This window comes from Rhipicephalus microplus, chromosome 4 (genome assembly GCF_043290135.1).
Source record: "Rhipicephalus microplus isolate Deutch F79 chromosome 4, USDA_Rmic, whole genome shotgun sequence".
In the NCBI taxonomy this organism is placed as follows: Eukaryota; Metazoa; Arthropoda; class Arachnida; order Ixodida; family Ixodidae; genus Rhipicephalus; species Rhipicephalus microplus.
This window is the reverse complement of record NC_134703.1, coordinates 181108260-181132193: the sequence shown is the minus strand read 5'-3', so window position 1 is coordinate 181132193 and position 23934 is coordinate 181108260. Positions and strand designations below refer to the sequence as shown.

General features: G+C 47.6%; 1 protein-coding gene across 1 annotated transcript in view; it reads right to left on the bottom strand.

The window, feature by feature from the left end:
* LOC119172570 (toll-like receptor 6) overlaps positions 1–18798 on the bottom strand; it is a 29156-nt gene extending 10358 nt beyond the window's left edge. Inside the window, exon 1 of the mRNA XM_037423728.2 lies at positions 18053–18798. Coding sequence (XP_037279625.1) covers positions 18053–18696 — 644 coding nt within the window. The 5' untranslated portion in view covers positions 18697–18798. The remainder of the gene's footprint in view (positions 1–18052) is intronic.
* Between the last annotated feature and the right edge of the window lie 5136 nt (positions 18799–23934).

The following is a 23934-nucleotide window of genomic DNA, read 5'->3' as shown; positions in this document are numbered from 1 at the left end:
ATTTGCCAGAGACTAGAAGAACTTCAGTCTCTTCGTCTTTGCCATGATGCCTCGGACATTCGTCTTCCTGCGGCCCTCGACATCCGTGCCCTGGTCCGCGACATCGTTCGTGAGGAGCTTCATGGGCACTACTCTTCCTGCGCCCAATCGTCTACTTTAGCCTCAGCTATAACCAACTTGCGGGGCATCATTAGGCAAGAGATTGCATCTGCGTCACATTCACCTTGTTCCGCCGAATCCAGACCTCGTCAGGTACCAACGTACGCAGAATTCGCGGCGCTCTCAGCACCCACCACTATCCCAGCGGCTACACCAGGTTGCCATGTACCTGTCGCGTCAGTGTCACCACCGATGCGCCCACAGCCGTATTACGCGATGCCGCGTCCTCAACGCCCAATCTGTTATTATTGCGGCTATATGGGTCATATATCTCGCTTTTGCCGAAGGCGTCAACAGGACGAGCAACGTGGCTAGGCTCCAAAGGAACGCGGACGCTTCAGTCCACTCCCGAACTACCGGCGCACGCCTTAACAGTCTTCTTTACAGCGTTCGCCCTCTCCACCTTACAGTAGTGGTCTGCCTGTGAACTCCCATGAGTCTCGCCGCCGCTCACCATCTCCCAGTCGCCGTTCCGTGTCGCCTCTGCGACCCGCCTCCAATGTCCTGAATGCCCACTCAGAAAACTCCCCAATGCAGTTTTAGGAGGAGAAACTGCATTCACCAGACAGCCAGCAATTCCTCCAGACAGACCATCGAACTTGTTAACAGTGTTAGTCGAAGGTATACGAGTCGAAGCTCTAGTGGATACTGGCGCTGCTACTTCTATTATTCGCTCTGACCTTTGCTCCCGTCTACGCAAAGTAACAACACCTTACTCGGGCCCGTCTCTCCGTGCTGCGACGAACGCCATTTGTCGTCCACTCGCCCAGTGTACAGTTCGCGTTTTCATAGACGGTATTCGTCATCATATTGCTGTTGCAGTTCTCCGTGAGTGCACCCACGAACTCATTTTGGGGTGAGATTTTCTGTCGTCTGCACGCGCTTCTATATCTTGTTGCAGCGCCTCATCCACCTCAATCCCACCGACTCTTCTGTATCGGAACCAGAACAGCGCATTCGTCTCGTCACCACTTCAGATTATGTTTTTTGGCCATCCCGAGAAGCAATTAGCGTTGATTGCAGTAAAATTGTGGATGGCGACGTGCTTCTACTACCTTATGGCCACACGGTACATCGAGGAATTCTGATTATTCCAGGCCTTGTTCGTTTTTCTGAAGGGTCTGCTTTTATTACTGCGTTAAATCAGACCCCCGAACCCTTATTGTTGCCCTGTGGATCAACAGTCACATGCGCTATTGACCCGCATTCCGTTGCAATTGTTGCCCTTCAAAGTCAAGACCTACCAGAGCCAAGCACGCCGCCACTCAACTCTCCCACTCCTCTATCAGGGACGATAAGCCCTGATTTAACAGCAGCCCAGAGTCAAGAATTGCAGAATTTATTGAACAGGCATCGCCCTTTGTTTGAAGTTCATTCCGCTGTCCTTGGTATGACAACTTCGGCGACTCACCGAATTTAGACTGACGGCTCCCGAATAATTCACCGGCGCCCATATGGCGTGTCTCTCGCAGAAAGGAAGATAATCGAGGAAAACGTATCAGACATGCTTCGACGAAATAGCATACGTCCTTACTCGAGTCCATGGTCTTCGCCAGTTGTGTTGACGCAAAAGAAAGACGGAACGGTACGTTTTTGCGTTGATTACCGGGCACGGAACGAAATAACGCGCAAAGATGTTTACCCTTTCCCACGAATTGATGACGCGCTAGATTCGTTGCTTGGCGTAGAGTTTTTTTCGAGCGTTGACCTGCGATCGGGCTACTGGCAAATACCAGTGTCCGAATCTGACAAAGAGAAGACGGCTTTTACCTTCCCAGATGGGCTATATGAATTTAACGTAATGCCTTTCGGACTTTGTAACGCGCCGGCTACCTTCGAACGTATGATCGACAGCGTACTGCGTGGCCTGAAGTGGAAAACCTGCTTATGCTACCTAGACGACATCATAGTGTTTTTGTCTACCTTTTTGCAACATCTACAACGTCTCGAAGAAGTCCTAGGTTGCCTTGCAAAAGCTGGTTTACAGCTGAATACGAGAAATGCACCTTCGCAAGCAAGACGATCCAGGTTCTAGGGCACTTACTCAGCAAAGACGGTATTCGACCGGATCCTGAAAAGCTTGCCGCCGTCCTCGAGTTTCCCCGTCCGTTGCTTCAAAAAGACCTGCGCAGTTTTCTCGGCTTGGCCTCCTACTTTCGGCACTTCATACGCAATTTCGCAAGGCTTGCCTCTCTGCTACATCAACTGCTCGCAAGTAACACGGCATTTGTCTGGTCTGAAGACTGTGAAAAGGCTTTCCTGGTGTTGAAGCAAGCCCTGACATCCGACCTGGTGCTATGTCATTTCGATTCAGGTGCACCCACAATTCTTCACAGTGACGCCAGTGGTCATGGTGTCGGTGCCGTTCTACTGCAGCGTGATAACGCCGCACGCGAACGTGTCATCGCTTACGCCAGTCGTGCTTTGACTGCTGCCAAGAAAAATTATACGATAACCAAACAAGAGTGCCTTGCTGTTGTATGGGCGGTACAAAAATTTCGTCCATACCTCCGCGGCCGCCGCTTCACAGTCGTCACCGACCACAACGCATTGTGCTGGCTTTCGTCGCTAAAGAACTTATCGGGTCGTCTTGGCCGCTGGGTGCTTCGTTTACAAGAGCACAACTTTGATGTTATCTACAGGTCTGGTAAGAAGCACCAAGATGCTGATGCTCTCTCTCGCAGCCCTCTACCCAACCGTAATAGCCCACCGTCACCAATTTCCACCGCAGCATTACCCATCGCAGGTCTCAGTTGGCTAAGATCCGGCCGCCCTTCTACCCTTGTGTCACATCAACACGTTGACCCTTACTGCCGCTCCATAATAGCACGCTTAGAAGGTACATCCACTCCTCCGAACGCCCGACTTTGCCGACAACTGAAAAAATTCAAGCTTCACGATGGTGTTTTACATCGCTATATTTACCACGTTGAAGGAAACAAATGGGCCCCCGTTATACCACGTTGTCTACAACGTCAGGTTCTTGAGATATTCCACGATGATCCTGCTGCTGGGCATCTCGGCTATCACAAAACGTACGACAAAATACGCAGTCGGTTCACCTGGCCTGACCTCTCATCCGCGATTGCCAAATATGTTTCTTCGTGTGCCTTATGTCAACAGCGGAAACGACCCACTACTGCTCCTTCCGGCTTTTTCCAACCTCTTCCTTGTCCCGCTTTGCCATTCGAAGTCGTCGGGATAGACTTGTACGGCCCCCTTCCCATGACCTCCAATGAAAATCGTTGGATTGTAACGGCTGTTGACCAGCTCACTCGTTACGCGGAAAGCACCTCACTGCATGCTGGTACAGTCACTGAAGTAGCTGATTTTTTTCTGCGTAACATATTTTTACGCCATGGAGCTCCACGTGTTCTGCTCAGTGACCGCGGCAAGGACTTTCTTTCCTCTATTGTTGTTTAGGTTCTACGCGCCGCCAACACCATCCACAAAACAACTTCTACTTATCACCCTCAAAAAATGGCTTGACGGAACGCTTTCATCGTACCCTCTCGGACATGATTGACATGTACGTTAACCCTGACCGCACGAACTGGGACGCCATTTTGCCATTCGTAACGTTCGCCTACAATACAGCTACGCAACGCACCACCAGCTTTTCTCCCTATTTTCTGGTCCATGGCCGCTCTCCAACTGTAACTCTGGACGCCTCCTTCCTTTCGGCTCCTGCTACCTCAGCAAGCCCTTTATCCACACATTTTTTGTCTCGCCTCGAGCACTGCCGTCATATGGCCCGAATCAACACCGGCATCTCTCAGAAAGCTCGCAAGTCTCACTACGACTCAACACACCGTGCTCTCACCTTTTCCCCAGGAGACAAAGTTCTTCTGTGGACTCCCGTGCGTGTGCCCGGCTTATGTGGAAAATTCCTCAGTCGTTTTATAGGGCCTTATGCGGTGATTGAACAAACGTCCCCCGTTAATTACCGTATCTCACCACTTAACGGTCCCTCCGACCACCGTTGCCATGGGACAGAAATTGTGCACGTTTCTCGGCTGAAACTGTACACCCGACGCAGTCCCTAATATTGTCTCTCGCGCGGCCAGGAGGCCGCTTCCAGCGTGACGGGGAATTAGTGTGAGCGCAGTCACCGACTCTTCTTTATCAATCGGACGTGTCGTCATCTTTGTATAATTTCCTCATCTGTACATATCATCATCAGTGTGTGCCAGCTTGAACTCGCCTCGAATAAAGCTCTCCTCATAAGATATATATACATAGGAGAAATAGGTATAAACTCAAGGGCTCGATTTTTTGTGTTTAGACACAATTTCAAGATCTAACAGACAATGATGCCAAACAAAGTATAGGGAATGTTATTAGGCCAATTGTAATATAAATGTGAAGAAAAGCTAGCGAAAAGATAACTTGCTGTGGGCAGGATCCGAACCTGCGACCTTCAAATGACGCAGGTTCGGATCCTGCCCACGGCAAGTTATCTTTTCACCTATTTTTTTCACATTTACAATACAATTGGCCTAGTAACTTCCCCTATACCGTCTTTGGCATCATTTTCTGTTAGGTCACACACACACACACACACACACACACACACACACACACACACACACACACACACATATATATATATATATATATATATATATATATATATATATATATATATATATATATATATGAGATATGGCACAACGGGAGCGTTGTCAACAAGGATAAATATATTTATTTCCCCTTGTTGACAGCGCTCCCATTGTGCCATATCCAATACCTTCACGAAGACTAACTGGCCCATTGAATTATTACTCCCACTATATATATATATATATATATATATATATATATATATATATATATATATATATATATGTACATCGGGTCTGCCCGGCTACCCGACACACCTAGTAATTACTAGGTGTGTCAACTACCCTGGCGTATGGAGAGTGCCTAATTACCAGACGTCACATCGCCCATAATTTTACAACAAGCACGTCATCTTTATCGAAAGGAATGTATGCAGTTTCGCTGGCGTATTCCCACAAGGGCGAGCAACTCTAGATACAGACTGGTGATTCACGGCAGTACCTATAAGTACTAGTTCCATGTACAGAAGTACTTTACGAAACGGCTTGCGGCCTATACACATTGTGACGCTTAACTCTTGGTGTGGCATATGATGACAGCTTGGTATGGGAACGATTTCTAGAGTATGAGAATTCCACCGAAATAATTGTATTGTAATTGTATGCGCGATGTGAATTGTGTAGTACAGTCTGGAACTAACTCGCTCAATCTAGAACAATAGAAAAATGCCACGGCTTCTTCAGAAGGACGCAAAACCGAAGTGGATGCCACGACCAAGAATTTATAGTCACCTGTGCTTTATGAAACCTGAACTTGGCAACGTTTAACGCTAGAATCTTATCTAGTGAGGGAAGTCTAGCTGTACTATTCGAGGAGCATGAGGGCAATAAATGGGATACAATAGGACTCAGTGAGGTTAGGAGGACAGATGAGGCCTATACGGTGCTATGGAATGGGCACGTCCTTTGCTATAGGGGCTTGGCTGACAGAAGAGAACTGGGAGTGGGGTTTCTAATTCACAGAAACATAGCTGGCAACATAGAGGAACACTATAGCATTAATGAAAGGGTGGTAGGTATTGTAATTAAACTGAATAAAAGATACAAGGTGAAGGTGGTACAGGCTTACGCGCCTACATCCAGTCATGATGACGCTTCAGTTGAAAGCTTCTATGAAGACGTGGAATCGGCAATGAGTAAGGTAAAAACACAGTACACTATACTGACTGGAGACTTTAATGCAAAGGTAGGGAAGAAGCAGGCTGGAGACCAGGCAGTAGGAGATTATGGCATCGGTACTAGAAACGCCAGAGGAGAGCTACTAGTAGAATTCGCAGAACGCAATAATTTACGGATTTTGAATACCTTCTACCGAAAACGAGGAAACCGCAAGTGGACAGGGAGGAGCCCTAATGGCGAAAATAAGAACGAAATAGACTTTATAATGAGTGCACACCCGGGCATCGTGCAGGATGTGGAAGTGGTTGGCAAGGTACGCTGCTGTGACCATAGAATGGTACAGTCTCGAATTCGCCTAGACATGAGGAAGGAATCGCAGAAAATGTTACGCAAGAAGGCAATCAATGAGCTAGCACTGAGAGGGAAAGTACAGGAATTCAGAGTCTCGCTTCAGAACAGGTACTCGGCTCTTAGTGAGGAAACCAACCTTAGCGTAGATACAATGAATGATAATCTGACGAGTATCATTACGGAGTGTGCAGTGGAAGTTTGAGGCAGGGTAGTTAGAAAGGACCCTGGCAAGCTTTCCCAGGAAACGAAGAATCTCATTAAGAAGCGTCAAATCATGAAAGTCTCAAGTACAACAGACAAAATCTAAGTGGCAGAGCTTTCGAAGTTGATTAATAGGCGTGTAAAGAGGTTTATTGGGCGAACCAAACGGGCAGGTCGGAGATTGGAGATAGCGACAGGACGAGGAAGATGGAGGAGCTCGAGCGCCGATCTCGTGGTGCCTTACTCTGCGATGATGCTTGCTGTTTCCTTTTGTTATCATCATTCCTTCATTATAATTGCCCCCGTCGAGAAAGATCAAGCCATCCTGGTGATCTAACAAGTAGGAACGAGCGGGTCGAAGTACGGCTTCAAGCGGTCCTCGTGAACAATATCGTGTCCACGCCGACGATGGTCACCGGGTGGCGTAAGCGGTTCCATGGCGTAATTTACGGGCGATGTGCGCTCTACCACGCGGTATGGGCCATGGTAATTTGAAAGTAGCTTGGTATACAAACCAGGTGCACAGGGTGGTACATACAGCCATACAAGGGTTCCAGGGGTGAACTTGGCGGCAGGAGGGTGGTCGTCATCGCGGGCATTTTTCTGGCGTTGCTGGTCAGCCGTAGTAAACTGCTTCGCTAGTTGGCGGCATTCTTCGGCGTGACGGGCGGCTTCAGACACGGTCGTGCACTCAGATACATCTGGTGCGTATGGCAGCAAAGTGTCAATTGTGTGCGATGGTTGACGTCCGTATAGAAGGTAGAATGGAGAAAAGCCGGTGGTTACTTGGGTAGCGGTGTTGTACGCGTAGGTCGCAAACGGAAGAACCAGGTCCCAGTTCGTTTGGTCAGATGCCACATGCGTCGCGAGCATGTCACCCAGGGTCCGATTAAACCGCTCAGTCAGGCCATTCGTCTGAGGGTGGTAAGCAGTACTCATCCGGTGTACAATATGGCACTGACGGAGAAGTGCTTGGATTACGTCGGATAGAAATACACGGCCCCGGTCACTGAGGAGCTCGCGAGGAGGGCCGTGACGCAACACAAACCGATGGAGGATGAAAGATGCGACGTCCTGAGCGGTCGCCGTAGGAAGAGCAGCGGTTTCGGCGTACCGTGTCAGGTGATCTACAGCAACGATAGCCCACCGGTTACCTGCTGTGGTCAATGGCAGTGGTCCATAAAGGTCGATTCCGACGCGATCGAATGGGCGGTCAGGGCACGCAAGCAGCTGTAGTGGAGCTGCTCCTGCATTCGGTGGCTGTTTTCGTCGCTGACACTCGTGGCAGCCGCGAATAAACTGTCGAACAAAAGTAAACATCCCACGCCAGTAGTACCGCTTCCTTAAACGCTTGTAGGTCTTGAAGACACCGGCGTGAGCGCATTGCGGGTCGGAGTGAAATGATGCACAGATTGTAGAGCGCAGCTTTCGGGGAATAACGAGCAGCCACTTCCTGCCGTCTGGTGAGTAATAGCGCCGGTACAAGAGGCCACCTCGAATGGTGAAGTGCGAAGCCTGGCGTCGCATTTCTCGAGTGATGGGAAGTGTCGGTACCCCAGATAAGACGTCCAGAAGCGAAGTTATCCATGGATCGTCGCGCTGTGCAGAGGTCATTGTGTCGATGTCAAGAGCGGACAGCGCGTGTTCCATAGAAGATATAGAGGCAGCCTCAGTCGACAGTGGTGATCGCGAGAGCGCATCAGCATCAGCATGTTGGCGGCCGGAACGGTACACGACGCGGATGTCATACTCTTGATGTCGCAGAGCCCAACGAGCAAGGCGACCTGATGGATCCTTCAGCGACGACAACCAACATAAGGCATGATGGTCTGTAACTACAGCAAAGGTGCGGCCATATAAGTATGGGCGAAATTTCACAATTGCCCAAAGTATGGCTAAGCACTCTTTTTCGGTAACACTGTAGTTTACCTCAGCCTTGTTGAGCGTTCTGCTGGCGTAGGCGACAACATACTCAGGGGATCCAGGCTTGCGTTGAGCGAGAACTGCACCGAGACCGACACCGCTGGCGTCTGTATGGATTTCAGTTGCAGCCGTGGGATCATAGTGGCGCAATATAGGCGGTGATGTCAGGAGACGGCGAAGAGTGGTAAATGCGTGATCACATTCGGAAGACCATGATGAGATGTCGTTGGCACTCCTTAAAAGTTGGGTCAAAGGGGCAATTATGGAGGCAAAGTTGCGCACAAACCGACGAAAGTAGGAGCACAATCCTACGAAGCTGCGTAACTGTTTTACAGTCGTTGGTTTGGGGAATTCAGCAACAGCGCGTAGTTTAGCCGGGTCGGCAAGAACACCATCCTTTGATACGACGTGACCGAGAATGGTGAGCGTCCGAGCAGCGAAGTGGCATTTCTTTAGATTCAGTTGGAGCTGCGCATTCTTCAGACACGTGAGGACATGTTTCAGGCGTACAAGGTGTGTTGCGAAATCGGGTGCAAAGACGACGATATCGTCGAGGTAGCAGAGGCATATGTTCCATTTCAAACCCCGCAGAACCGAGTCCATCATGCGCTCGAATGTGGCCGGCGCATTGCAGAGGCCGAAGGGCATGACATTGAACTCATATAGCCCGTCCAGTGTCACGAATGCTGTTTTTGGACGATCACCATCTGCTAAGGGCACCTGCCAATACCCCGAACGCAAATCTAACGACGAAAAAAACTCGGCACCTTGTAAGCAATCAAGGGCGTCATCAATTCTGGGCAAAGGGTATATGTCTTTGCGAGTGATCCTATTTAAGCGCCTGTAATCAACGCAGAAGCGAATTGCACCATCCTTCTTCTTAACAAGAACGACAGGTGATGCCCATGAACTTTGGGAAGGTCGGATAACGTCGCGCTTGAGCATATCGTCAACGTGTTCGGTGATAACCTGACATTCTGTGGCGGAAACACGGTATGGTCGCTGTCGTACTGGCGCGTTGGAACCTGTGTCGATGCGGTGGAAAAAACTGGGAGTTCAGCCAAGGGTAGGTTGAGCAACGTCAAAGGATTCACGAAACTGGTAGAGCAGCTGAAGGAGCTCAGAGCGTTCAGATGGCGATAGTCCGTCAGCGATCGATGAATCGAAAAGCTGGGAAGGTGGTACATTGGAAGGGTTGAGGGCACTGATGGCGTCGTAGTCATGGGAACAATCTGGCGGCATGGTAAAAATTTGTTCTTTATCAATGGCATGCACGTGTCCAAGAGATTCACCTTGAAACAGTTCAACGGGATACGGAAGGGGATTGATGAGGCAAAGAGCACTGTTTCCTTCAGAAATAGAGAGGGTTGAATAAGGCAGAAGAAGTGATCTTCGACTAAGAAAGAGGCTTGATGGCTCAAAGAATGCAGCTTCGTTCCTAATGCCGTCACAGAACACGGGGAGCAACACAGCTGCTGTCGGAGGAATTTCAGTGCCTTCTTTGACGACGAGTTTGTGTACGGCGGGCTGAATGCGGCTGGTTGGTTGGTCGTAAAACGGGAAAAGTTCAAGCTCCGATCTTGCACAATCAATAACGGCATGGTTACGCGATAAAAAATCCCATCCAAGTATGATGTCGTGTCAGCATGACGACAGGACAATAAACTCAATAGTGTAGTGGTCATTCGCGATCATCAGTCGGACAGTACAGGCGGCTACAGGCTGAACCGGGTCCCCATTCGCTGTTTGCAAGGACATCATGTTAAGAGGCGTCGTCACTTTACGGAGCTTGCGGCAAAGTTTAGCGTCTATCACGGAAACGGCAGCACCAGTATCCACTAGAGCATATGCTCGAGTACCTTCTACAAAAACTTCGACAATATTCGACGGCAATGTCCGAGGACTTGAGCATTTCGACAGCGCAGTTCTTGCCTCCTGAACTGCGGCGGTTAGTTTCCCTCGTGTTCAGGAGCTGGCCGACGACGCATGGGTGACAGGGAGCGACGACTGGGTGAAGGTGAGCGACCAGACATAGTACGCGGACATTCCCGTGAAGACGAGCTTGACTGAGGGTCAGAATTTTCCAGACGGGATGGAGAAAGGTCCATGAAGCTGTTCTGTGTCCGGGCGTCTGTGTATCCCGGCACGCGACGACGGCAGTAACGGGCGATATGGCCAGGGCCGCCGCACGCAGAACAGATGGACCGGTTATCGCGCGTTCTCCAAGTATTGGCGACGAGGGGACCAGTCCATGCGGCAGACGGGTGTGTCGAGGCTGTGGTGGCAATGGGAGGAACCCAGGCGGTGGACGGCTGAGTCGGGGCTGAGGTATACGGCAGTCCCTGGAACGACGGGGGGTGGTGTCGCTGCTGCCGCTTTAGTGCCTCAGCGTAAGTAAGAGGCGCGGTGACGGTGGGCTGCTGCAAGGGCACCGGCATAGCCTCGGAAATCTGCTCCTGGACCACATGTCGGAGCATGGGAGCCAATGGTGGTGGGTGTCGCAGTGGCTGTTGGTGCGAGAGCTCCTGGCGTTGAGCAAAAGGCAGCAGAGAAAGCTGCCGAGCCACTTCCTCTCGCACGAAGTCTTTCATTTGTGCGAGAAGGTTTGCCTGGTCAGCCATAGCGTCCAGTGCGGTCACTGGTTGGATTGTCTGGAATGAGCGTCGCGTCTGAGCTCGTTGCCTCCGCAATTCATCATAGCTATGGCACAAAGTCACTACTTCTGCCACAGTGCTTGCTTGGAGACTTCGCGAGAAGCATCTGGAAAACGTCATCGTCGACGCCCTTCATAATGTGCTGTATCTTCGCACTCTCGCTCATGGAAGCATCGACGCTCCGGCAGAGATCAATCACATCTTCTATATATGATGTGAAAGTTTCACCTCGCTCCTGTGCCCGTGTGCGCAGACGTTGTTCGGCGCGTAGCTTCCGTAAGGCAGGACGACCAAAAACGGCACGTATTGCCTCCTTGAAGGCAGACCAATTCGCGAACTCGGTTTCGTGGTTCGTATACCACAGTTTGGCCACGTCGGTGAGATAAAAATTGACAGTGCCTAGCTTAGCAGCGTCATCCCACCTGTTGGGTCCACTGACTTGCACGTATGACGACAACCAGTCCTCGACGTCCTGGTCTTCGGTGCCGGCAAAGATCGGGGGGTCTCGCTGATGAACCGGGCCGGGGCAAGTAGTGGCCGCGAGAGGTATTGTTTGTTGGGCAGCGTCAACTTGCATGGTCGACGGCAGGGTGCGAGATCGGAGTTCCAGGTTGTAGGCGATGTGGTTACCCAGCACGATCCACCAAATGTAAAGAGGTTTATTGGGCGAACCAAACGGGCAGGTCGGAGATTGGAGATAGCGACAGGACGAGGAAGATGGAGGAGCTCGAGCGCCGATCTCGTGGTGCCTTACTCTGCGATGATGCTTGCTGTTTCCTTTTGTTATCATCATTCCTTCATTATAGGCGTAATTTATCTGATGTAAGAAGGTATAACATGGAGAGAATTGAACATGATCTGAAAAACGGATTAAGCGTCAAAACAGTGAAGAGGAAACTTGGGATAGGCAAAACTCGGATGTATGCACTAAGGGACAAACAAGGCAAAATAACTACCAATATGGATAGGATAGTTAAAATAGCGGAGGAGTTCTAAAGAGATCTGTACAGTAGCCGGGACAACCACAACTTTAATACTATAAGAACTATCAGTAACCCAGATGACACCCCACCAGTAATGATATAAGTCAGAAAAGCTTTGGAGAGCATGCAAAGAGGCAAAGCTGCTGGTGAGGATCAGGTAACATGAGATCTGCTGAAAGATGGAGGAGAGATTGTGTTAGAAAAACTAGCCACTCTGTTTACGAGGTGTCTCCTGACGGGAAGAGTGCCAGAGTCTTGGAAGAACGCTAACATCATCTTAATACATAAGAAAAGAGATGACAAGGACTTGAAGAATTATAGGCCGATCAGCTTGCTCTGTGTAGTATACAAGCTATTTATAAAGGTAATTGCTAACAGAGTAAAGAAAACATTAGAATTCAATCAACCAAAGGAAAAAGCAGGATTTCGAACAGGCTACTCAACAATCGACCACATTCATACTATCAATGAGGTAATAGAGAAATGTTCAGAATATAACCAACCACTATACATAGCCTTCATAGACTACGAGAAGGCGTTTGATTCAGTAGAAATATCAGCCGTCATGCAGACACTGCGGAATCAGGGTGTCGATGAAGCATATATAAACATCCTGGAAGAAATCTACAGGGGATCAACTGCTACCATAGTGCTTCATAAAGAAAGCAACAGAATACCAATCAAGAAGGGTGTAAGGCAGGGGGACACAATTTCTCCAATGCTATTTACCGCGTGCTTACAGGAGGTTTTCAGAAGCCTAGAATGGGAAAAGTTAGGGATAAGAGTTAATGGAGAGTACCTTAGTAACCTGCGCTTCGTCGATGACATTTCATTGCTGAGTAACTCAGGGGACGAATTGCAACTCATGATTACGGAGTTAGACAAGGAGAGCAGAAAGGTGGGTCTTAAAATTAATCTGCAGAAAACGAAAGTAATGTACAACAACCTCGGAAATGAGCAGAGCTTCGAGATAGGTAATAGTGCACTTCAAGTTGTAAAAGACTATGTCTACTTAGGGCAGGTAATAACCGCGGAGCCTAACCACGAGACTGAAGTAACTAGAAGAATAAGAATTGGGTGGAGCACATTTGGCAAGCACTCTCAAATTATGACAGGTAGATTGCCACTATCCCTCAAGATGAAGGTATATAACAGCTGTATCTTGCCGCTACTTAGCAGAAACCCGGAGACTTACAAACAGGGTTCAGCCTAAATTGAGGACGACGCAGCGAGCTATGGCAAGAAAATGGTAGGTGTAAACTTAAGAGTTAAGAAGAGAGCAGAGTGGATGAGCGAACAAACGGGGGTTAAGGATATCATAGTTGAAATCAAGAAGAGGAAATGGACATGAGCCGGGCATGTGGCGCGTAGACAGGATAAACGCTGGTCATTAAGGGTAACTAACTGGATTCCCAGAGAAGGCAAGCGGGTTAGGGGGAGACAGAAGGTTAGGTGGGCAGATGAGATTAAGAAGTTTGCGGGTATAAATTGGCAGCAGCAAGCACAGGACCGGGTTAACTGGCGGAACATGGGAGAGGCCTTTGTCCTGCAGTGGACGTAGTCAGGCTGATGATGATGATGATGATGATGTTGTTAATGTGCTTTATGGAACGAGAGGTGTATATTCCGCAAAAAACGATAGTCATCGTGTAAAAAATTGTGGGCTCAGGCATTCTTTCAAAAGTTATCGATTGGCCACAAAATTTAGTGGTCAGCTAGGGGTCAAGCTAATGCAAAAGAGATACTTCAGTACCAGAATTTCTGTGCGAGCTGGTGTCACAAGATTCTGATTAGCCATCACGAAACTCTGCGAAATACCGTCGCCTCAGCGTTTATTCAGCGCCATTGTGATGAAGCGATTTTATATTAGAATAACCAAAATGGATGACATTCGGCTCCGTTTTGAAACTGAAGAAACTAAAGCGCAATACAAAGGGTGGGGGGATACACAACAAGAGGGAAGACAGGGAGGTTAACCAGGCACATGCCCGGTTTGCTACCCTACGCTGGGGGAATGGGAAGGGGGCATAAAGTTGAGAGAGAGAGGAAAGAAAAGAGAAAGAGAGAAAAAAAAGAGGATTGTCACTCAATCGGCTGGTGCGTATGCAGCGGTGGCACTACACAAAAGGTAAAGGTGCTCACGTAGGCCTGTAGTCCTCAAAAAGCACAAGACAGCTTTGACTGCTTTTTGAGCCGACGAAAGGAGGTGACGGTGTTCGAGTAGCATCTGCACAGAGAGTGGCCGATCGTCCCATTGTCGCAATGCGTCCGAAAGCTTCTGTCTTTCAGAGGCAAATCGAGGGCAATGGCATATCAGATGGTCGATGTCTTCTTTGGTGCAGCAGACGTCGCATTCCGCATTGTCGGTCCATCCGATGAGGGTTCTATATGCTTTTGTGAAGGCAACCCCCAACCAAAGGCGACAAAGAAGCGAAGATTCACGTCGACGAAGTCCGGATGGAGATCGAAGTTCCAGTCGAGGCTTTATTTCGTATGTCCTATGTCTCGTATGTCCTATGTTTGGGGTGTTCCACTCCTGCAGACTCAGACTACGTGCCAGGTGAAGAAGTTGCTTTGCAGCGTCAGCCCTTGACAAAGGAATTAGAAGGGTGTACTATTTTTGGTGCGATGTGCGAGCCGCGTTGTCTGCGGAATCATTGCCACTGATCTCACAATGGCCAGGAAGCCACTGAAACTTGACCTCGTGGTCTGTTTCTGTGACGTGGTGAACAAGCTTGACAACTTCGTAAGTTAATTGTTCATGGCAACCACGTCGAAGGACTGACTGCATGCTCTGTAGGGCTGGTTTCGAGTCGGCAAACACAGCCCATTTACTCGGTCTTTGGAATTTGATATACTCTAGGGCGCCACGCAAAGCCGCAAGTTCTGCCACCGTAGACGTAGTGACTTGTGACAGTTTGATTCGCAGAGTGATTCCTCTAGCTGGAATTACCACCGCACCGCCAGAACCAGACGCTGCGTTTGAACCATCGGTGTATATGTGCACGTGGTTGTTGTACCTTTCGTGCAGAAGGCTGAAGCTCAATTGTTTTAGGACTGATGAAGGCAAATTTGATTTTTTCTGTACTCCTGGAATTGAAACACGTACTTGTGGAAGTGTCAGGCACCACGGACGATACACAAGTTTCTCAGCAGGCATAAAACCTGACGTAAACGACGCACGATGAGCACACACAATTTCGTGCGGGGCCTCAATACGAAGAGTCAGACTATTCTGCCTCTGTGAAAGTTAAGCTGGAACAAAGTTTGTGCATCGAAAATTGCTTTGCGACAGAAAATGTATTATCTTCGTGGAATTTATGAATTTTTGCATAAGCAACACGGTAGTTTTGTACAGCATGACTCTTGGACATCTACGAAGGGCAGTTCAGGACAAGCAAATACGAATGCTCTCATCGACAATTTGCGTTCTTGATGAGAACGCGTGGCCACAACGCTGCAGCAGCAAGAAAAAAAAAGCTTTTGTATCGTTCTGTATTTTCTGTATTTCTGCAGTAGCTGTATTTTTCTGACTTCTCTGCCCTACCACTTTTTTTCTCTTCCGCCTCCTCTTCCTGTATTGTGATTCACGAATAGTAGTGCCTCATGACCTTTCATGCAGCCCTGACTAAAGTCCCCTTTATTACTAACAATTTGCTCCCATGAAGTTGTACACTGAACTGGTTGAAAGCACAGGTGGCTGCCTCTGTGGAGAGGTTATCGGAATTATTGTGCCACTCTAATATCAATGCCTGACTGGAAGCAGTGTCTATGCAGATATGTAGCTCATATGTCAAGGGGAATTATTTTAACGAAATTGATTTATTTTCATAGTCATTACACTTCGCAACCACTCCGACTTTGAAAAAATAGCCAGCGTATTTGTGGCGACGTGTACGTTTTCGCTAGGGAGTCTTGCATCCGGCGTGCATAACAATACGGAAACATCACCCATATACCTAAGAATCGAATCTTGTTGTCCTGCGGATTTGGTGCGTGATAGAGAACTAATGTATTTTTTCAGCGATATACATGCACTTCGTGTGCAATAAAGTGACACTAGTAAGTGAGAGCTGAGAGCTGGTCCGTGTTGTCGCAGTTGCTTTTGTCTCCCTCTTTAGCTATCTAACTGTTTTCTTATAACGAAGTAGCCCAAAGTTTGATAATACCATGAAACGTTTGACAAGTCATGCACAAAGCCCGAAGCGCTTTTCTCGTAATGGTATTTCCACCCGTATTTCTTAGCCCTGAGCGACGCAGCCACAGGAGGCAGTTCGCCTGCCGCATTTGGTGCACGAGCTGCTCGAGCAGAAGACGTTCATCGGCGCCAACGTCAGAATTCAGATGTGCACGCCGAGAAGCAGCAGCTGGGTGTTCTCGCTGAGAACGCTCAGAAACACGGAAAATTAATAGTTGTACGTAACGTAACATACTTCGTGTCTATCACAAATTTATGTCCTGAGTATTCGCGAAATTACAACCATGATAAAGGATGGCATAGTGAATGCCTGCCTGCTCCACAATGAATAATGTCACAGTTCAGGTGCGCCATTACACCAAATAGGTTCTCAGCAATCAAAAGCTATTATTATTATTCGGGGTGTCTTGTTTGTTTGCACACATTTAACGTCTGTTAAGCAGTATCATTTTCTTAGGATATCTTCGTCTCTCGTACCGCATATAGCCTGTCAGAACTCCGCTTTCTATGTGTCCCAGCTAGGCATGCTGAAATTGTACTAAATGAAATGGCTGACTTGCTCGCTTCGGCGCCTTTAAACGGTCTGGTATTACTTGCAGCTCCCCAGTTTACGTTTATTCCCGCAGAACGATTCAAACACCTGTTAGTCTAAAAAAATAATGAAACAGCGCTCCTATAATCTCAAGAGTTCCGGTGTATACTTCCAGTCTACATGGAACACCTCAAAATGCTTTTATCGTCAATGTGAGGTGACCCTCAAAAGCTTTCACTGTAAACTTGCTGAGTTAAAATATCTCCAAAAATCTGAATTATCAGTAACTAACCTATGTGTAAGTGCAATGAACCGGAAACAATAAATCACTCCCTTCTCACGTGCCGCTGCTTTACCACACTCCACTGAATGATTCTCGAGGGGCCGATTGATACGCTGGGATTGGCATTTGATACAACCACACTTTTGTGATTTGGAGCCAGTCAGTAGGGTGCGGGCTGCAGTGCGATTCTGTCCGTGCTACATAAATTCATTCATACAACCGGTAAGCTACGTTGCTAATGGTACCGCCAGATGAAAACAGTTCTTCGTCCCTCTCCTTCTTTTTGTTATCCTTGAAATCTGGCTTTTAAAATGCTTTTACACCTCTAACGTTTTGTGTACGTTATAATACATCTCGTTATTATCTGATTTCTCTCTCGTATAAGATGCGTTTTATTTCAATTTTTGTTATAAAGTGCAGTGCGGCCAATCCTCCTTGTGGGGAATGAGCCAAGATTTTTTAGGCGACAATACAAGACCAGTGTTAAAAAAGGCCCTGAAAGGCCGCTCTCTCAGTTTTCAATGTGAAAGTGGTGCGCATTTCACGCAGACCTGGTGGTTTTTTCAGGGCGGGAGGCAATTAAAGAATACTCTTTGTATACTCTTGCGCGCATTTGTTAAGGGCGTGTATATATGCATCTTTTGTTCGTTTGGGAATGTAATTACTTTTTAATATGTGTATTTTTCGTCCCCAGCCCACGATATGATTATGGAAGACGCCATAGTGGAAGGCTCCGGAAATTTTGACCATCCGGCATTCTTTAACGAGCACTGTCACCGCACACTACGCGGGCTTCTACCATTTCGCCTTCATCGAGGTGCGACAGCCACTGCTGGGATCTAACCCAAGACTTTCGTGTCAGCAGCCTAGCCGCCTCGCCCCACATCCACCTATGTGAACTGTATGCGAAGGTAAATGCGGGAGCGTACAGATCACATATAGCGAGTGCTTAACCATTCAAAGTCGGCAGTACCTCATATCACTAAAGGCCAAAATTTGTGCGTGACTTATCGCGAATGGTACTCACTAAAGGTCGATTCTCCACAGTTTTGGCGCTGGTCTCGGTAGCATGGATCGGTAGAACACCTGCAGATTACAATGACGAATGCCGACGACCTCTAGGTTCACCAGACTGGACACCCAGTCTTCGTCAACCGATGCGATATCCGAGAAGGCGATGTTGATCACTTTGACACTTTGTGGTAACTCGTTGAAGCTTCTGGAAAGCACGACGTTTCTTGCTTCAGAAATGCGGAGCGTCTTCAGCTGTCCGAGAGACGAAAATTGTGCCCACGATGTCGGTATTGTCGTTCCATGGCTCAGGATAAGCTTTCTCAGAGAACTTTCCAGTCCTGCGAAAGGATTCTCTCCCGGCAGTGCAACGGTGTCCAGACGCACATTGTTAAGTTCCAGAACGCTGGCGTTTATCTGCGCGAATGCACCCTCAGGCAGGTGACTCAAGCTACTGTCCTTGAGAATGAAGGTCAAGTCTTGGTGAAGTTGAGGGCGAACGAGGTGCGTGGAGAAGTCGTCGGGGCTGCTGAAGTTGAAGCAGCGGTAGTATTCAAAGTCTGACTCACTGGGGTCCGTGCATGATGGCCGGCTTGCATGAGCTACGCCTTGTGCTGCAGCGACGGCGAATACCAAAACCGCCAAAGGACAATGGTGCATCTTCGGTGTATTTGTGAGAGCTAACAAGTATGCGCAGTCTTGAGCCCCACCAGAAACCTTTATACGACTGTCTGTCCCTTTCAGGCAAGATGAGTGCAATAACTTGAGCTGCACGACTTGGAAAAAACGGACGCAGATAAATGACGATCAAGTGTCGTGACGCGGCTTTCGCTGAATGTGAAGATAACACTTAGTGCAGTTCATATTTCAACTGAAGCTTTTTTTGCTTTGAAGTGTTGGTCTTGGAAGGCGCTTTCAAATAATAGCCCGGCGGCGGTAGATACGGGTCTTCTTAAAGATATCTCAAGGTCTGTGGTGGCTTGCCAAACTTTAGTAGAGAGATTCGTGGAATCACAACAGGAATCTTTTCTTTTGACGGCCGTGTAGCGGCACTGGCAAGAGGCTGCATCATGTGACGCATAGTGGAGTTCGTGCGCTATTGCCAGTTAAAGACACAACACAACGTCATATTTCAAGAAAACCAGCGTAGCTTCAAGTGCTTTTCCGGCATTCGTGGAACAACCTTCGTCCTATAATTGATTTTCGCTTGCCGATGCTTCTGCAGGCTGGTAATTACATGCCGATGCAGTTGAACTACCCAGTGTTATAGGAGGTTAATATTATTTACTGGTGTTTACCATTCCAAAAGCAGGATATGGTTATGGGAGAAGTCGTTTTGGAAAGTTGGAGAAATTTTGACTGCCGTTCTTTAACGTGCGCCTAATGTGCACACAGGCCTCAAGTATTTCCACCTTCATCGAGAACGCCGCAGCCGTGGCCGCAATTTGATCCCACGACCTGTGTGTTAGCAGCTGAGTGCCATAACCACTACACCATCGTGGCGGGTCTTCAAAGACGCGCATATTATGTCTTAGCAGTATCCTCTGAATCATTGAATTTCTTGGAAAATATGTGAAATTATGAAAGTGAATAAGTGGGTGAGATTTATGACGCCACTGCCACGTTACCAAGTAGCAAGCTATCCAGCGCAACAGCGGTCACTGTGCTTTAACGCTAATTCGGAGGCAAGGTGTACAATATAAACAATTTAGGTGGTGACACTTCTCGTCTTTATTTAATCGTTATGATTGGTTTAGCTCGAAAACTAGGCGAAAATTGAAGTACCCAGACATGCGATATACGCACACGATGTAATAATCTGGGTGACAAGAAAATTCCTAGGACAAAAACAAGACCTTCTGCAATGCTCTGTAGATACAGTCCACGACTACGTGCGACAATGCGGCGTTGTTTGCTCCCTGGAGAAACCCGAAGTCCCGAGAGTCTACAGACTAGAATTGAACCTGCAAAATTCATAAGAGTCTATATAGGGGGGAAGAAGATTCCAGAAGTATCCCAAATCAGGATTCTCGGCATGTGAATACCTAGTAACTGTGTATAGACTACACCATCAGACAGCTGTTAAAAACTGCAGCGCAGATCACGAGGATGAACACCAGAATCTCCAACAAAAGACAGGGTATGAAGGAGGAGGACACTTGTAGGCTAGTACAGGTCCTCGTAGTAAGCAGGACTGTATACAGTGTCCCCAATCAAACACAGCTCGCGCAGGAAAAAGAACAATGACAGGCAATCCTTATAAGAGCCTACAAATGTGTGCTTGATCTACCAGTCAACACCTCGACAGAGAAATTCCTTAAACTTGGGATAAACAACACAGTACAAGAACACATCGAGGCACATCTGGCGCAGAAAATTAGACTACTGCTGGCTGCTACGGGCAGGTACACGTGGCAGACATTGGGCATGAGGGATGCTTGCGGAAAAATCAATAACAGAGTTAGCATACCGAAGGACATTCGGTAGATTATTGAAGTCAGCCCAATACCTCGAAACATGAATTCGAAAATCCATAAGGCTCGAAGAAAAGCCAGATCAGAAGCACACGAAAAAAATTTCAAGGCGAGAACCGACGTATTGTATGTTGACGCGACCACACACAGAGAGAAATCCGGGACAGTTGTAAGCGTTGTTGATCACCGAATTCCCCTCTTGACTTCCCCTGCTGATCAACAAGGGAAGTCAACAGCTCTTCGATCAGAAGCAATAATATCCTCGAGGCTAAGGAAGTAGCGATCGCACTCGCCATCACACACCAGAGCGAGGAGTATACTACAGAAATAGCTACTGACTCGCAAGAAGCGTGTCGACGGTACAGCAGTGGACGCATATCTACTGCGGCCATCCACCTACTCAAGAGAAGAAAAATGACCTTCTCGAGCTGCTCCATTACGTGCACACCAGGCGCTGAAAGTGTGACAGAAAACCATCGTGCCGACGCTAGTGTCCGGGCATAAGGTGGCCGGGGAGTCCACAACTACGAGGAACTAGCCACAGTTACGAGATGCTATCAAACAATTTTAGAAGACCAGAAAGCCCTGAAAAAATGTACCCCCCCTCCCTCCCCACTAAGGCCTCAGCAGAAAGCAGTCTGTTGCCTGGAGACAGCTGCAGACAAATTTATACCCTTATCTAAGTCTTCTGATTATAATCTGTCCGGGAATATGTGCCAACAAATGCCCGCTATGCAGAGAACACCCCAGACTTTGCCACGTGAAATGGGCCTGCCAACACATACAGGTAGTATCAAGAAAGTGTACACCTACACCGGTGCAGTGGGAGGCTGCGCTCTCCTGCTCTAAGCCTGAAGAACAGCTCAAGCTGATCGACAAAGCTTGCAAGGTGGCAAAGTACACAGGGGCCCTGGACTGAGGGCTCCAGCTTCACAGGAAAAAAATATTTGAGATAAAGTTTTGCATTCATTCATTGATCTTGGCTTTCTTATGAGACGCGATCGACCAGATAAAGTAGAAGAGACGCACGATGATCGGACCGCTTCCGGCAGCGCGTCTAGCGGCAAGCCAGCGCAACTTAAAATAAAATTTCACATCAGCGAGGCCAGTGCAAACGCTGGCGTTCAGAGCGCATCACGTTGTCACTGAACATAAGTTGAAGTTTTGGTGCAGTGAGCACAATTCTGACGCAGATGCCAGGATCCTGCGTTTTTCTATCACTACGAGAATGCAGCAATACTGCAAGACGCAAGGCCGAAATACAGCTGAAGAAAGCTGTAACAGAAAGAAAGAGGCAAGGCTTTGGAACGTTTAGACTCCTCTTGTTGCACTGTTCGAACATGTTTTGACTTTGTGGTGGTGCAAGTTGCAAGAGATTCAATAGGTACATTCACTAAGTCGTGAATGTAAATTAATAATCTTCACTGTTTTATGTTCGTGCAACACAATGATACGTTGAAATAGCGTTTTTTTAGTTACAAACGTAGTAAACAAGTTTTCCCAACATTTTGTTGTGCATTCACTGTTTTCTAAGAGCTCATTTGTAGTGGCATTAATCAAAAAGTCCGCTGGTTGTTCAATGCGTAAAAACATTTCTGTAATGTTCTTCCCGTGAATGTTAAGAAGGGATGGTGAAATCAGCGAGAAGATTGGCGCAGGGTCCCGCGTTAACATGTCCCGATCCCAAAAGGTAATCGTGAATGCCACGCCGTATATTCACCGCTAGTGCCACGATGATAGAATTTGTCGCAACATCAAACGGTAGGTTTATAACGCACGCCAACAAATTGGTCTGGGTATGTAAGTGGTTGCTTCTATTTTTACGAGTAACCAAATGGTCTTGTTCAAATCCTGCTTTGCTGGTCATCCAAAGCATGTGCGTCCCACCACTCTGTTTGCGTGCTCCCCAGGTCATGCAGCTTGGCGATTTGAGTGCACCACGTACCAAAAGCGAATACTAGAAAACCAGCGGATTTAAATGAAGAGCCGCTTTATAGAAAATTTTGGAGATGTCAGTTATGTTCGTGTCCGTTACGCCCCAAGCAGTATAAAGTTCACAGGACGTGTGAGAAGCATCTTCAAATACCTACATGCGTTGAATAGAGAAGCATGGAGACCACGCTTATCGCGCGTCGCAAACTTCCGTCATGCTTGGTGAGAATAATCAATTTTCACAGTCGGCCGAAACAACGCTCTTGTGTAAATGAATTGAAATTTACCGCGAAGGACCGGTTGGTGTATCAACGCCTCTTTCTGTTTGAAGTTGCGTCTACTCGCCGCTGGCAGTGGTCCGAAGGACGCACGTCACTGTTACTTTATCTGTTTGATCGCGTCTCGCGAGTGTCCCCACCTGAAAAGTTTGTATCATACAGTTTCTTACAATAATACCTAGAGAGGAATATGGCGAACACGGGTTCCTTGAGCGGCGCTTGTAGCCCCACAAAAATTATGGGAAATACAGGTTTCGGACCCGCGTCGAATGGATTACGCGCTTGAGATTTGCGACGCTTCTCTTCCGAGCGGGAAACAAAGTGTTATAACTTATATTTCTTTAAAATTTGCTTGAATTATTTGTATGCAAACTTTATTGCAAAAAGTTTTTTTGTGACCAGGAAGCAAAAGTGAAATCCGGGCAGATTTAATCATCAGGGTATGCATCGCTTTGCCATTGCGCTCCAGATTCAATATCAATCTTTAATGAATCATTTTTTACAACACTTCAAAACAAACGTGCTTGTTTTTCTCTCGAAAGTAGGTACTGTGTATTTATGGAAATGACAGTACAGTTTTTAGTGAGAAAAACTTACATACGGAGGAGCGACAGACCCATGCCATGAGGAGCTTCGCCCCTAATACGACTCTTGAAGCTACAACGTCGCAGTAAATCAGGCGATATAGTGGTCGTCAGCCTCTTCCAACAACAAAGGCACTAATTCAGCCTTTTTCACCGTGCCCCACTACCTACACTGCGCAAAAAAACGAAACTTATTCTGTAGAAAAAAGTGCGTGACAGTTCGCTAGCTAACCCTATTCAATCCGAAGCCTGTACTTCCCATAATTCCCATAAAAGCACACGATCGCAGCGCCAGACTCCTCTGTAGGTATGATGTATGAAACACTATGGTTTGTATCTTACACCGTGCTTGGATTTTGCGGGATGAAAAAACTGGCCGCCGCAGGCATACTCTCAGTGGATGCGATAATGCTAAAGACCCACGTATTTATGTTTACGTGCACGTTGAAGGAGCCCAATGGTCAAAATTCCAGAAGCCTTTTACGGCGGTGTCCTTCATGATCACATCGCCATTTTCAAACGTTAAGCATCGGCAATTATTTTTTATTATTGTAAGAAGTCCACGCGTAATATATATCATTGCGTATGCTTAGTTTAATTATCACCACAGTTTACCCTTACTGCGTCTAC